At 31.6% G+C, this 14,185-nt stretch overlaps 1 protein-coding gene across 9 annotated transcripts in view; it reads left to right on the top strand.

Annotated features, from left to right (window-relative positions):
- The window catches only part of LOC111415678 (longitudinals lacking protein, isoforms H/M/V), a 289,549-nt gene that overhangs the window by 218,891 nt on the left and 56,473 nt on the right, over window positions 1-14,185 (top strand). The window contains exon 5 of one of the 9 annotated variants that reach the window (XM_071194847.1): window positions 12,419-12,755. The exons of 7 other annotated variants lie outside the window; for them this stretch is intronic. In XM_071194847.1, the coding sequence (XP_071050948.1) occupies window positions 12,419-12,630 (212 nt within the window). In that variant the 3' untranslated portion in view covers window positions 12,631-12,755. Of the gene's footprint in view, window positions 1-11,948; window positions 12,278-12,418; window positions 12,756-14,185 lie in introns of those variants that run through there. One more of the 9 variants, XM_071194818.1, reaches the window with a different exon arrangement.

Here is a 14,185-nt window from a genome sequence, read left to right as displayed (position 1 = left end):
TCTACTAACACTTTCTTTACATCTTAAAATGTTTTCTTGGCTACTATTTCTGCATGCATTTCTTATCCGCTCTGTCATGTTTTCTGGGGTAGTCGGTACTTCGCGATAAACATTATCCTTAAGAACGCCCCACAAGAAAAAATCAAGAGGTGTTAAATCGGGTGATCGGGCAGGCCAAGAAATTGGACCTCCCCTTCCAATCCATCGCCCAGCATAATCCCAAAAATGTGCTGGACACCCATCATTTTGCAGCCACATATTTTGTCATTCTTCCCTGCTCAAATCTACAAGTAACGTTGGTAAGGCGTCATCTAAAAAATGTTGGTACTTCTCCCCATTCAGCATATCACCAATAAAGTATGGACCGACCAAGGTCGTTGATGTTCTACTTCACGCAACCATCTCGGATTTTCAACGCTCCTTCAATTGTCCTTTCTTTGTAAAAGTAGACTCATCCGAGAATAGCACATTACCAAAGAAATTGACATCCAACCGCATTCGTTCTTGTGCCCATTGAAAAAATATTAATCGATTTTCAAAATCACCTCCATAAAGCTATTGATGCAATGAAATGTGGTACTTGTTGCGATTTAATATTCTTAAAATGCTGGTCTTCTATATTCCGGCGTCAATTGCAAATCGTCGAGTGCAATTTACCGCAATTTTCTTTTCTTCCGTAGTTACAGTTGCTCGCCGAGTTCTTTTTCTTGATTCCACATTTCCAGTGCTGGTGAAATCATTTACAACTCTGTAAAAGGTACTTTTCGAAGGCGTATTTCGATCAGGAAAACGTTTTCGATACAAAGCTATACTATCAGGAACTTTTCTGCCACTTTCTCCATAAATAAAAATCATTTCGACTTTTTCTGCCACACTTGGAGTATCCATGATTTATGACTTAGTTTAAACACTTTGCCTTAATGTAAAACGATGGAATGAATTCAGAGTTTGTTGCCAAGCAGTTTTTATGCAAATTTAGTTTTACCTGTTACATTTTAAAACAATTTAACCAATTAATTCTCTGAAAGCGATATTCTGAAAATGCCGACATAAGCAGTTCCACGAACTCTTGTTTTTTATGCGTTATTCTATTATCAAATTGAGAAAGGCGGAGAAATGTCGAAACCTTTTAGACTTCTTTCCAGAGGTATTGAGCCAGGTCACCCGATGTATCTCTTCTGGATTGAGCATTCTTAAATAGTATTCTAAGAATTAAGAACTAAAGACAATGTATCGAAGCGGATAGGAAAATTAAGTTAGTTAATTGTTTCTAAACTTCATAAAGACAAACTACCCATAAGACCTATAACTGCATGTTACAATTCACCCACTTCTAAAATTACTTGTTTCATCTACGATATTTTTAAACAAATTGATTTTCAACCTAAATATACAATAAAAAACACAATACAACTAATCGAAAAATTAAAACATGCATAGTTAATCTCTACACTAAAGTTGACACCAATTACACCTTGGACATTGTGGAAGATATTTTTTATACTCATTTTAAAGATAAAATCACATCACACCTAATTAATATACTTCATCATATTATTCAACAGAACTATTGTAGATTTAGTGACAAAATTTATAAAAAGGTTTGTCAATATCCGGCATTTTGGCTGATTTGTATTTAGATCACACTGAGAAGAACTTCATTATTAATCGTTTGAACCCTTATTCCAAATATATTGTAAAATGGATCAGATATGTGGATGACGTTTTTTGTGTCTGGAACGGCAATAGATCTGATCTTGATAACTTTCTTGATTATATGAACAACATTCATACGAATCTTAATTTTACCTTATAATTTGAAGATGAAAATAAATTAAACTATTTAGATTTGACAATACTTAAAGGTGACCACAGTTTTGCCTATGACATTTTCAGAAAACCTTCTTCCCTAAATACTATAATTCCTTACGATTCCTTCCATCAACGCAGCCATAAATTACCCGCTTCACAATCATATATTACTAGATTGTTGAGATATCCTTTAGATAGATCCGCTAAATTCAGAGAAATAAAGTTTATTAGTACTTTAGCAAAAAATAATGGTTATCCTCCTAACACTATCGATAAACTACTGTTCAAAAGCATCATTAAGCAAAATCCTCTTTATAATTATGATAAAGAGAGATTTGACAATTTTAAATCACTGACATACAACAAGATCAACTGCAAGATTAAGTCTATTCTACAATCATACGGTGTTTATGTTGGTTTCAAGTCTAATGGACAGATCAGCGATATATTGGCCAATCATAAACAGAAAGAAGACATTTTAGACTGTAGTGGTGTTTATTCTATCGGATGATTGTGCCGCTGTTTACATCGGTCAGACTGGTAGGAAGCTATATAAAAGAATATATGAATACAAAACCAGGAATACTTCCAATATATTTAAGCATATGAGTGAGACCGAACATAACATGTTGAAAATGTGAAACTGCTTCACAAATGCAATAAGGTTATAAGAATGGACTTGTGATTTTGTATGTCCCTACGCTGTGACCTTTTTTACGACTGTAAGTTAAAGATATGATCTGATGCTTTGTAGATTTGGCTGATGATGACATGTGAACATGTCGAAACCGGTACCATGTAAATAAAGTATAATAAATATATTATTTAGAGAAGAAAATTCTTTTTTAGTCTTTATTATTAAATTATACCTCTAATCATGGATTTTTTAAGATAACGTTTCTGAAGAAGTTTCAATTTTTTTCAAAAGATGTTTTACCGTTGTACTGGCAAAACCACACAGCAAATTTTTTTTTTTTTGAAACACTTTACTTTTATCCACAGATTCAAATTTTACAATAAAATATATAGGGTGCCATTAAAAAAAAAATGTAATAATATATAATAAATATATAACAAAATTTGTTGAGTTTTTTTATTAACATATTAATTAACATATTTGGTATTTTTGGTTTTGTAACTTGAATAATAAATATAGATTTAAAAAAATTGAGTGTAGATTTTTCTCTAATACTTATATTAACACTTAAACTTTTCATTAATTTTTAGATCTACTTAAAAACATAAATTAACAATATATTTTTTTTAGATTTTCGTAAATACCAATGTGTTCGTTGTAACAAAAGATACACATACGTGGGTGGATTACAACAACATTTGAGATACGAATGCGGAAAAGAACCTCAATTTCTCTGTCAATATCCAGGATGTTTGTTCAAAACGAAACGAAAAGGAAATTTAAATTCTCACATCGCCTGTAGACATAGAGATTATTTTTTTGGTACTTTAAAATCTCATCAATTATAAATAATAAATAAAAATTAATAAAGATTACAAAAGTCTTTAATTTTTTTATATATTAAGATGTAAATTTAATAAAAATTAAGAATTAAAAATTTCTTTTATTATAATTTAATCTTATTATCGTATGTTTAAATTTTTTTTTTCCAGTTAGATTCTCGTTCTTTATTTGACTATACAAGAAATGGGCGACAAGATCCACCAACTCGTTAAATAAATTTAATTTTTGATTTATTTTTGACTACTTTTTATTTAATTTATTAATTTTTAAAACAACCTCTTTTATAAAATTTTATATTAAATTTTATTTAATAAAAAAAAAATAAAATCGTTCCAATTTTTATTAACCAAACTTTTCTCCTTTTAGTGCGTACAATGTACTTCTATTGCAGCTATTGTAACGAAAATTTTTGGTATATGACAAGTTTAAGAAAGCACATGTTAGCCGGTTGCTCCACAAATCAACTTGAATGCCCAATGTGTAGACTCGTTTCCAAAACTCAAAAAGCATTGACGGAACATCTTCGAAAACATCGCCGTGATTTTGTCTTATCAATAATGCGAGGTTAATTATTTTTTATTTTTATACGTTTCGGATTTAGATTTAGATTTTAAGTTTAGCTATTTTTATAATATAAACTGTGTTTTACGTTGTACGTATGTTTGTGTTGTTGTAGGTTTTTTAATAGTTACGTTGAAAGTACTGTCTCTTTAGTATAGATATATTTGATTATTGCGAGCTTAAAAAAATGTACAAATTTAGTTGTAGGTTTTAAACGGAAACTTTTCAAAGGGGTGGGATGCGCGTACGTTGTGGATAAAGACTTTATAAGAAAGTGGAAATGCCCAGAGGACAATTGCGATTTTTCACATTCCAAAATGAAAAGTTTAGTTAAACACGTCCTTAACAAACATTTAGATTTATATTTTTGATAACGTTTTTGTACCTGTTTCGATACTATATTTTTTGTAATCAATAAAAGAGTTCAATTTCAACTTTAGACAGAGGACAATTGTGATTTTTCACATTCCAAAATGAAAAGATTAGTTAAACACGTCCTTAACAAACATTTAGATTTATATTTTTGATAACGTTTTTGTACCTGTTTCGATACTATATTTTTTGTAATCAATAAAAGAGTTCAATTTCAACTTTAATAATTTTTAATTTTATGATATAAATCGTATTAAAACTTTGTAATTTTTTTTTTCATCCCGATTTACCTCAAAAGAACAATCTTGTTGTGTTTTTTCTTATACTTATAGAGTAGTATCCAAACGTGAAGCTGACAAGGATTATTTTTGGTACATAAAACTTAGCACTGTGGATGTTAGAGTATAATGATGAAGTGGAGTCAAGATAGAGGTAAATATTTTTGTCCACGACTACCTTATAATATATACCTTATGAATGAGTTTTCTAAAACAAAATGGTAGTCATTTTTCACGGAGTGAATAATAGCGGTGAATAATAATCATTATCCACGGGTAGCCATCTTAACCAGACTAATAATAATTATTTGAAACGTTAAAAGTTCAAAAAACGTGAATTTAATTCAATTTTTTAGGAGTTTCTAAATGTTTGACATTAAAAGAACCTAAACAAATTCCTTTTTTCGTATGATTTAAACATAAATGAATTAATTTTCGTAACGAAAACGACGTTTTATAAAACTGACATTTAATTTTGACAAATTGTTGTGAAGTTGGTTACAGTTGTGTCACATTGACGTTTAACCTTTATTCAAAAATTTATTTAAAAAATAAATTTATGGAATCAATTTCAATAGTCGTGGACAAAGTATAGTATTCTACTCGCATATAATGAGCTATTATTCACTCAGGTTAATTATGCCACTCGCTACGCTCGTGACATAAACGTAACCTTCGTGAATAATAGCCCTCATTATATGCTCATATAATAATATACTATTTTGTCCACGACTATCTTATAATATATACCTTATGAATGAGTTTTCTAAACCAAAATGGTAGTCATTTTTCACGGAGTGAATAATAGCGGTGAATAATAATCATTATCCACGGATAGCCATCTTGACCAGACTAATAATAATTATTTGAAACGTTAAAAGTTCAAAAAACGTCAATTTAATTCAATTTTTTAGGATTTTCTAAATGTTTGACATTAAAAAAACCTAAACAAATTCCTTTTTTCGTATGATTTAAACATAAATTAATTAATTTTCGTAACGAAAACGACGTTTTATAAAACTGACATTTAATTTTGACAAATTGACGTTTAACCTTTATTCAAAAATTTATTTAAAAAATAAATTTATGGATTCAATTTCAATAGTCGTGGACAAAGTATAGTATTCTACTCGCATATAATGAGCTATTATTCACTCAGGTTAATTATGCCACTACTAGAGCACAGTCTGATACGTTACTCATATTTCCCATTCATCGCACCGAGAGATATCATGGATCTTTCACGGTGCAGGCTATAAAGCTTTGGAATAGTTTACCAATGGAAATACGCAACACTCGTAGTTTTCTGACATTTAAGGTCTGCTTAAGGAATTATCTATTATCATTACAATTATCGGAATCTAACTATTGATATCGCCTGCTTCTCTCCTCTTTTTCTTTCTCTTCCTCTCTGTCAACTGTACTCGTTGTGTTGTTTTTCCTCTTTGCTCTTTTTCTTCTTTTTGCTTAAATGTTGAATTATTTATATAGCCCATATTGATTTTTTTTTACATACGTTGCTGGTTGGGTCTTTTGGAAGACATCGCCTTTGGCGATAAACTGACCTTTTGTCAACATGCATTACTTATTCATTTATGTATACATATACAGGGTGTCTCAGCGAGACCGGTCATTAGACGTTTCTGGGGTTCTGGCCAAACAAAAAATTTGAGAATGCAGACTTAAGTATTATCAATTACGTTCTCTTCATCTAAAATATTTTCATATTTCTAGCACTTCCGGTTACACCGGAAGTCGACACCAACTTTATTTTTTTAAATGGAACACCCTGTATATTTTTACATATTTGGATTTGTCTGTTGTCAAGGTTTATAAATAACTTTACTTTTTGCAATTTGATTCGATCGTTCTCGAGTTATTCGAATTTTTCTAGAATAATCTGCTCCAGCAGACATTTCTTCAAAAAATCAGGAAACACTCAATTTTTGGGTTATCAATTTAGGATTGAGAACATGCTTAAGCAACGTGATGGAGTATGTTTTGGTGCCGAGTACTGCGGTCTAGAACGTTTGATCACTTTACTATGGCACGTTAACTTTTCAAAATTTGGAAGTACCATAACTTCATTTTTTTAAATGGCACCCCCCATATTTTATTTTTTAGGCGTCTTCGTTGTCTCATTCTACATCTTTTATATCCCATATGGCCCATACCTAATATTAATAGTTTGGGAGATAATTAGGGTTTTTTGAAAAATGCACACATATCATATGGATATTTAGCCTAGTGTGCCATGAAAAACAAGCCTTCTCAATGAGTTCTTGTCAAAGACTCACTTGTTTACGTCACTTGATGCATGTGAGCTAATAATTATCTGTTATGTCCCTTAATATTAGTACTGAAACGAGTTAAAATCGATAACAATAACGAAAGTAATATTTATACAAATCAAGAAATTCTTAATTTATTTTTTTTGCATGAAAAACGCGACAAAGTTCGTAGTATGATTCCCAGATCTTCTTTGGCAGCTCGAATTGAGGTGTTGGGACTGGGTCGAATTAAGTCAAGGTATTCACCTCTTTCGTTGCATTATCTACTACATTTTTTGGTTAGTTTAACAAGTGATTAATTCGTCCAAAATGCAAAAATTTACTTCTATTCCTCTAAATTTACCTTTTGTCATCGGAGATAAATGTGGATAATTTTCATTAAACATTCTGCAAGTTCTACTAAGAACTTTGTCGCACTTTTCGTGCACAAAAAATAAATTATTGATTTCTTCATTTGTATAAACATTATTTACGTTATTAATATCCATTTTAACTGGTTTTAGACTCACAAGCATCAAACAACCTAAATTAGACTTTGACGTTTATCAATAAGTCATTAAACATTTGTTTTCCATGGCACACTAGGTTAATATCCATATGATATGTGAGCATTTTTCAAAAAACCCTAATTATTTCTCAAACTATTAATGTTAGGCATAGGATATATGGAATATAAAAGATGTAAAATGAGACGCCGAAGACGACTAAGTAATAAAATATGGGGGGTGCCATTTAAAAAAATGAAGTTATGGTGCTTCCAAATTTCGAAAAGTTAACGTATCATAGTAAAGTGACCAAACGATCTAGACAGCCGTTCTCGGCACCAAAACATACTCCATCATGTTGTTTAAGCATGTTCTGAATCCTAAATTGATATCTCAAAAATTGAGTGTTCTATGACTTTTTGAACAAATGTCCGCTGGAGCAAATTTTTCTAGAAAAATTCGAATAACTCGAGAATTGCTGATTCAAATTGCAAAAAGTAAAGTTATTTATAAACCTTCAAAACAGACAAATCCAAATATGTAAAAATATACGGGGTGTTCCATTTAAAAAAATAAAGTAGGTGGCGACTTCCGGTATAACCGTTAGTGCTAGAAATCTGAAAATATTTTAGATGAAGAGAACGTAATTGATAATACTTAAGTCTGCATTCGCAAATTTTTTGTTTGGCCAGAACCCCAGAAACGTCTAATGACCGTTCTCGCTGAGACACCCTGTATATTATTTTTCTCTTGTATTAACTATGTGGCAATAAACTTATTATTATTATTATTAACCTTCGTGAATAATAGCCCTCATTATATGCTCATATAATAATATACTATTTTAATCTTTTTATAATCCAATAAAATGTTAGTTCTTCTTCTTCTTTCTTAGCATTTCTTCATCCACTCCTGGACATATCCCCTTCTTTTATTTTCTAATCGTTTCGGTTTTGTGCTGGTTGTAGCCAATTTTTCCTAGCTTTCTCCTTAATGTCATCAACCCATCTCCTGAGTGATCTTCCTTTGTTCTGCTTGTACATTCTCATCAATTAAATTTTGTTTAAACCACTACTTTCTTGCTGTATGGCCCGCCCATCTCCACTTCGTTCTCCTTTTTTAGGTTTATTGGTACTTTTGGATTTTTAATTATGAAACCCAAGTTTTCAGTAACTAGTAGTTATTTCAACCATCTGGTTTATTTTGTAAATTTCTCAGTTCCAAATTCTATCCTTATGTTTTTCTGGGGACATACTTTTGTTTTTCCTATGTGCATGGAGAGTCCTATTTCTTCCGACGCTACCTTATCTTGACTTAACACCTCTCGTAGTTCGGGCGAAAGTGATTTCGGCGTTGGACGTCGATACTGATACCCTTTAGCTTTGTGAACCTGGAACCCGAGTTTACGATATTTTGGTTGTATTAGTACTATTCAGTAGAGAATCGTTTGTACCTCAGGACCTAAAGAGATAAAAAAATTTTGAAAAATTGCTGGAACCCCACTTTTTGATATTTTAATTTTATTAATACCATTGAAACGGGGTTAAATTAAATTAATCTACTTACAAATGTAAAGCGATTTAATCAGCTCAAGCAACATGTTGCTTTTTTAATTTAATTTTCAATTTTGATCAATTTTGTTGTTCATTGCCTTGTTTTCTTTTGTTCAGTAACCCTGACGAAGGAATAAAAAAGATTCCGAAAGCTTGGTATAGAAAAAAGGAGGCTGTTTTATTGAAATCCTTGAAAAATTGGTCGCGTTTCGCGATTTTTGGAGGAGATTCATGAGTCCTACGGTCCACGAGCTACTGCCCTTATGAAGACAAGGTTAACCTTAAACAACAAATTGGCCAGGTATAGCAACAGGCTTTTTTCTCGAGAAGTGTCGAAGACATGCTGTCTCACCATCACACTTTCTGAATGGCTTGAAGAACGTTCAACTACTTATGAATGAATCATCCCCTCACTAGGAGGATAGTTAATTTCCAGTTAAGGTTGGGAACGAGAATTTTGAATTTTGAAATTAAAAATACTCATTTCGATATTAAAAAGATTGAGAATACCATAAAAGAGTTGAGTCGCGAGCTAACTGATGTTTTGCCTGTACACATTTTGACAGAATTTGAACTTAGATTTACATTTTCTTATAACAAAGTTTTTCGTAGTGTTAAGTTGACTAATATCAATAAATTTAATAAACTTCAGAATCAATGTAAATTTGAAAAAATGGTGAGGAATAATGATGGTAGGTTTGTTAATAAGAGTGATGTGGAGGTTCCTGTTATAGTTAAAGACTTTTTGTCTTTGGATCCGAAGTTTGGGATTATTCCAGACTCGACTTTTGTCTCAGTTCCTAAATTAATAGCTGATATTGAGAATGTAATTAGAATTTCACCACGTAATGAACAGAATGTAAAACGAGTTTGATGTACTAATATTCTAACTAATTTTTTAAGAAAAAAAGATCAAAATAATGTGGTACAAACGATTCTCTATCGAATTTCATCGACCGTTTTGCGATATCTCTATTAATAACGGAGATACAGACTTTCAGCGGTATTCTGAAAAATCAAAAAATCGCTGTATTTTGGAACCGGTTGAGGTACAAACGAAGACAAAAGTGGTACAAACGGGTACAAACGATTATCTATCGAATTCCATCGACAGTTTTGCGATATCTCTATTAATGACGGAGATACAGACTTTCAGCGATATTCTGAAGAATCAAAAAATCGCTGTATTTTGGAATCGGTTTGGAAACGGGTACAAACGATTCTCTATCGAATGGTACTAATAAAACCAAAATATCGTAAACTCGGGTTCCAGGTTCACAGTTCTAGTCTTTTAAAAGCTTCCTCGAAGGCAAGAATAAACAATTTTGGAGAGATTGTATCTCCGTGCTACACTCCACATTTGGTATTTATTTTGTTTGTTGTGAGATCCTCTGCAATTTTAATTTGTACTGTTAAAAATATTGTTAAGAGTAAAATTTACTACAAGTTTTCTAGTAAAACTTTTTATCTAAAACGTTCTGAATCCCGCGTTCATGCCAATGTCTGTCTTTGATAAGCGAGGAAGATAATAGTCGAGGTTGTTTGCAGACGAAGTGCAGCAATTTAGCACTGTTTGAATAAGTATAACTTAATGACTTCTAAATATATCGAGTATATAACGACTGGATGATAGAAATCATTAATCTCCCTTTAGCACAAAAAATCTCTCTTCATTGGGAAGGACTGAATGATGCTGTAGGAAATCAGTAGAAGATTCCTACCTGTCTAAACCACCTTTAGCTTGTGTGGTTTATTTGTTTTTCTTGAAATTAAAGTCAGCCTTGAACATAAGGAAATATATTGATTTAGAGTATACAAAAGTATTAAAGATAAAAAAAATCCATGCTCAAGATAAAATTTATGCAACCCTGTTTTCAAGCCAAAATGGCGGTTTGACAGTTTGTCACTGCATCTCACCACTTATTTACAAAAATATTGCCGCCTTTGGAGTTGCAAAAATAGCAGTAAGAAGGACTTTCGACTCTTCAGAGTACCGTGAGAAAAAAAGAAAGGAAATTTGGCGTAATGTTATCAATAGAACGATATAGTTTTAATCTTCCCGCTTGACTTTCTAGCCAAAATGGCGTCAAACCGCGGTACTTTGTAAATCTAGGGACTTTATCATCTCCATTCCTAACACGCCATCTATTGAATGGAAATATGTGTCGATTAATGCTAGGTGTGCCATCTATTGGCGATGGCTAACATGTACTTATTTTCTTTCAGTTCATTTTCCTATATACATATAATATACATACACCGTCTTAATTATTTTATCCGACGTCATCATTGCAAGTATGCAACCAATATCACAGTATGCGTATTGCAATACGCGACTTGCATATTGGGTTGCATACTTATCCAAGGGGTCATTTCGTCGATTTGCATATTGGGTAAGTATGCAACCCAATATGCAAATCGCGTATTGCAATACGCATACTGTGATATTGGTTGCATACTTACAATGATGACATCTGTTGTCTCTTAGGCAGCACCATAATGCTACCAAGTATTTTTAGTGTTTTTTTTAATATGTATGGGAGATAAACAGAACTCGTGGCAAACATTGGAATTAATGGCAAAAATTTTAACTCATACCTAGTGATCTAAACGTTAATATTTAGGCCAAATTACGCAGGAACTATTTGAAATGCTTCAAAATATTTCAAAACACATATTTTTTACGTGATTACCATAGGAATCGATATCATCAAGATTTAAAAGTTGTGGTGAATGTTGTTTGCCTCATGATTCCATACTACATTTCTCGTTGGTGGATTAGTTTGGGAATCGTTGAAATTTAGATAAAAAATATACGAAGATTATGAAATTTGTATCTTACTGATTACAAGAAGAAACAGATTAATCCTGCGTATTATGATAGAGTGTATGATATTGACCTACTTTTCTTCCCTCCATTCGATTGCTGGTAACTAACCTGCTCTTCATCCTTAGCTGCATATTTTAGTATATCCAAGTTTTTGGCAAATCCATTTTTTAGGCCATCGATAACCTAAAAGTCTTGATTTATTAACTATGTACCTAAGTATAATAAGTTTTTTTAATTTAATATTAAGAATAATATGTGACACATTTCTAACAGACTCTTTTTTCAGGTGACCCACTCCAATTGCCAACCACGTTATCATCAAGTAAACGATTTATTTGCAGCAGATGTCATAAGCGATACAAATACAAGCAAACTCTAACCAGACACATAAAATACGAATGTGACACAAAACCATCTTTTAAGTGCGATTATTGTCAACATTTATTCACACATAAATGTAATTTAAAAAAGCATTTATCGCGACAACACAGGATAATCTTGTCGGCTATTGATGAATAACATATAATTAATTAAACAATTAATAAGAAAATATTGTAAGGTTTTTGATATAATTGTAGACGAAGAAAGTATAATAAATATTTTCAAATAATTCTATATCAAATTTTTTTTTGAGTTAAACCGATTATATTTAGACTTTTTTTTGTAGGAAAAAGTGGACTAAAATGTTTGTTATATCCCTAGTATACCTTAATAACTTTATTTAAAATTATTGTTCTTAATAAAAATTTTTTTTAGGATTTCGAGGAATGGCTTCGATCAGACCCACAACAGAAGTGTTTAGTTGTGAAACTTGTTTTAAACAGTACAAAGCAAAGCGCAGTCTTTACAGACATCTTAAATATGAATGTAATAAAGGTCCTACGTTTCAATGTGGATACTGCGACTATAAATGCAAACATAAGTGTATGTTAAAATCTCATATGGTTAAACATACGAAATTGATCTAAAATTTTAAATTTAACAGCAATACTATTTTGTTTTCTTTTTAAATATTTATATTTAATTTTCTTGTTATTTACATCTCAATTTGTAAGAATCTCTGATTATGTGATTAAAACGAAATAAAAATGTTTTTTTCTTATTAAAATATTTAATATTTTAAATCGATATAAATGCAAAAAAAATTATTTTATAATCGTGTTATCGAAAATTAATACAAGTAAGTTACTTTTGCAAAAATTGTACTGGGTAAAACTTTAATCAAGTTCTTTTTCAGAGATTAATTTGCTTAGAAGATAATTATGGAGCTTTGAGATAGTACTTGAAGAGTTTTAAGATCTATTTGTTTTAATTTATCGTTCTTGAGATATTGTCTTTTAATTTTTCATTTAAAATCAAATTTAAAAATGTTACGAGTTCAAAAAAACTCTGTGTACGAAAAACGAAACTGGTTAGCCCGTAAAGCATATTCAATAAACGACTTACCTATATCATTCACAAGCAGTTATTAAGCTTATATTTAATGTTATTAATGTTTTTGTTTATGTTTCAGAATCAACAGGTTCTTCTTCCCCTACTAATGCTTTCAAACCTATTCCCTTGGAAAAAGTTTTGATAGATAGTAAATAAGGACACTAATTATATATGACGAGATATTTGGCAATATTAATAAGACTGCATCCGTCCTGGCTAACACATCTCTTCGCAATGTAGTCTGTAGTCATCTAGTCTGCTTGATCTTGTTGCCTCCAAATATTTTAAAAGAAAAGTCTAAGTCCTTTACTTTTAAATAAGAATTAATGCTAATTATAAAAATAGATTATTGATTCTTCCTCATCCCGTCTGGTCAAACTATTTTGGACACCACAAGATGCGGTTCAACGTGTACCAACTTACTCAAACGCCCATTGTAAGTCAATGATTACCATCAAATCGTAGTATTTGAGCTGCTTGTAACGATATGCTACCAAAGAGGCGTTTGTAATTCACTGACACATCGCTGGGAACCACTTCGTTGGTTATCACCAGGTCAAGTTTGCGTAATAAGCCTGATTTTGATTACAACCTCGCTTCATTTATCACTAAATAAATTGTCGCACGAGATATTTGGCTACTTCGTTTTGGTCTTAGCGGACATTTGTTGTAATATTAGTAAGACTGCATCCATCCTGGCTAACATATCTCTTCGCAGTGTAGTCTGTAGTCATCTAGTCTGCTTGATCTTGTTGAAACCACTTCATTGGTTATCACCAGGTCAAGTTTGCGTAATAAGCTTGATTTTAGATGTGAATTTTTATCGAACCTCATTCCCAAATCTCTGCAACCTCGGTTTGTTCATCACTAAACAAATTGTCGCACTCCGCAAAAAATGCGAGCTGCTGGTGAATATGACAGTATACTATGCGAAATCAACAAATTGCCTCGTAACTAAATTAAACAACTAGAACTAAATCACTACTGAGTTTGCATCTTGTATGAGACCATTGCAGGAGTACGACGAATTAAGCTCCTGGTCCTAACTGCCCCGTCTTTAACAGAGAAATTTCAGGTTACAGACGCAGG

This window comes from Onthophagus taurus, chromosome 1 (assembly GCF_036711975.1).
Source record: "Onthophagus taurus isolate NC chromosome 1, IU_Otau_3.0, whole genome shotgun sequence".
In the NCBI taxonomy this organism is placed as follows: domain Eukaryota; kingdom Metazoa; phylum Arthropoda; class Insecta; order Coleoptera; family Scarabaeidae; genus Onthophagus; species Onthophagus taurus.
The sequence above is the reverse complement of the archived record's forward strand: the minus strand, read 5'-3'. Positions and strand labels throughout refer to the sequence as shown.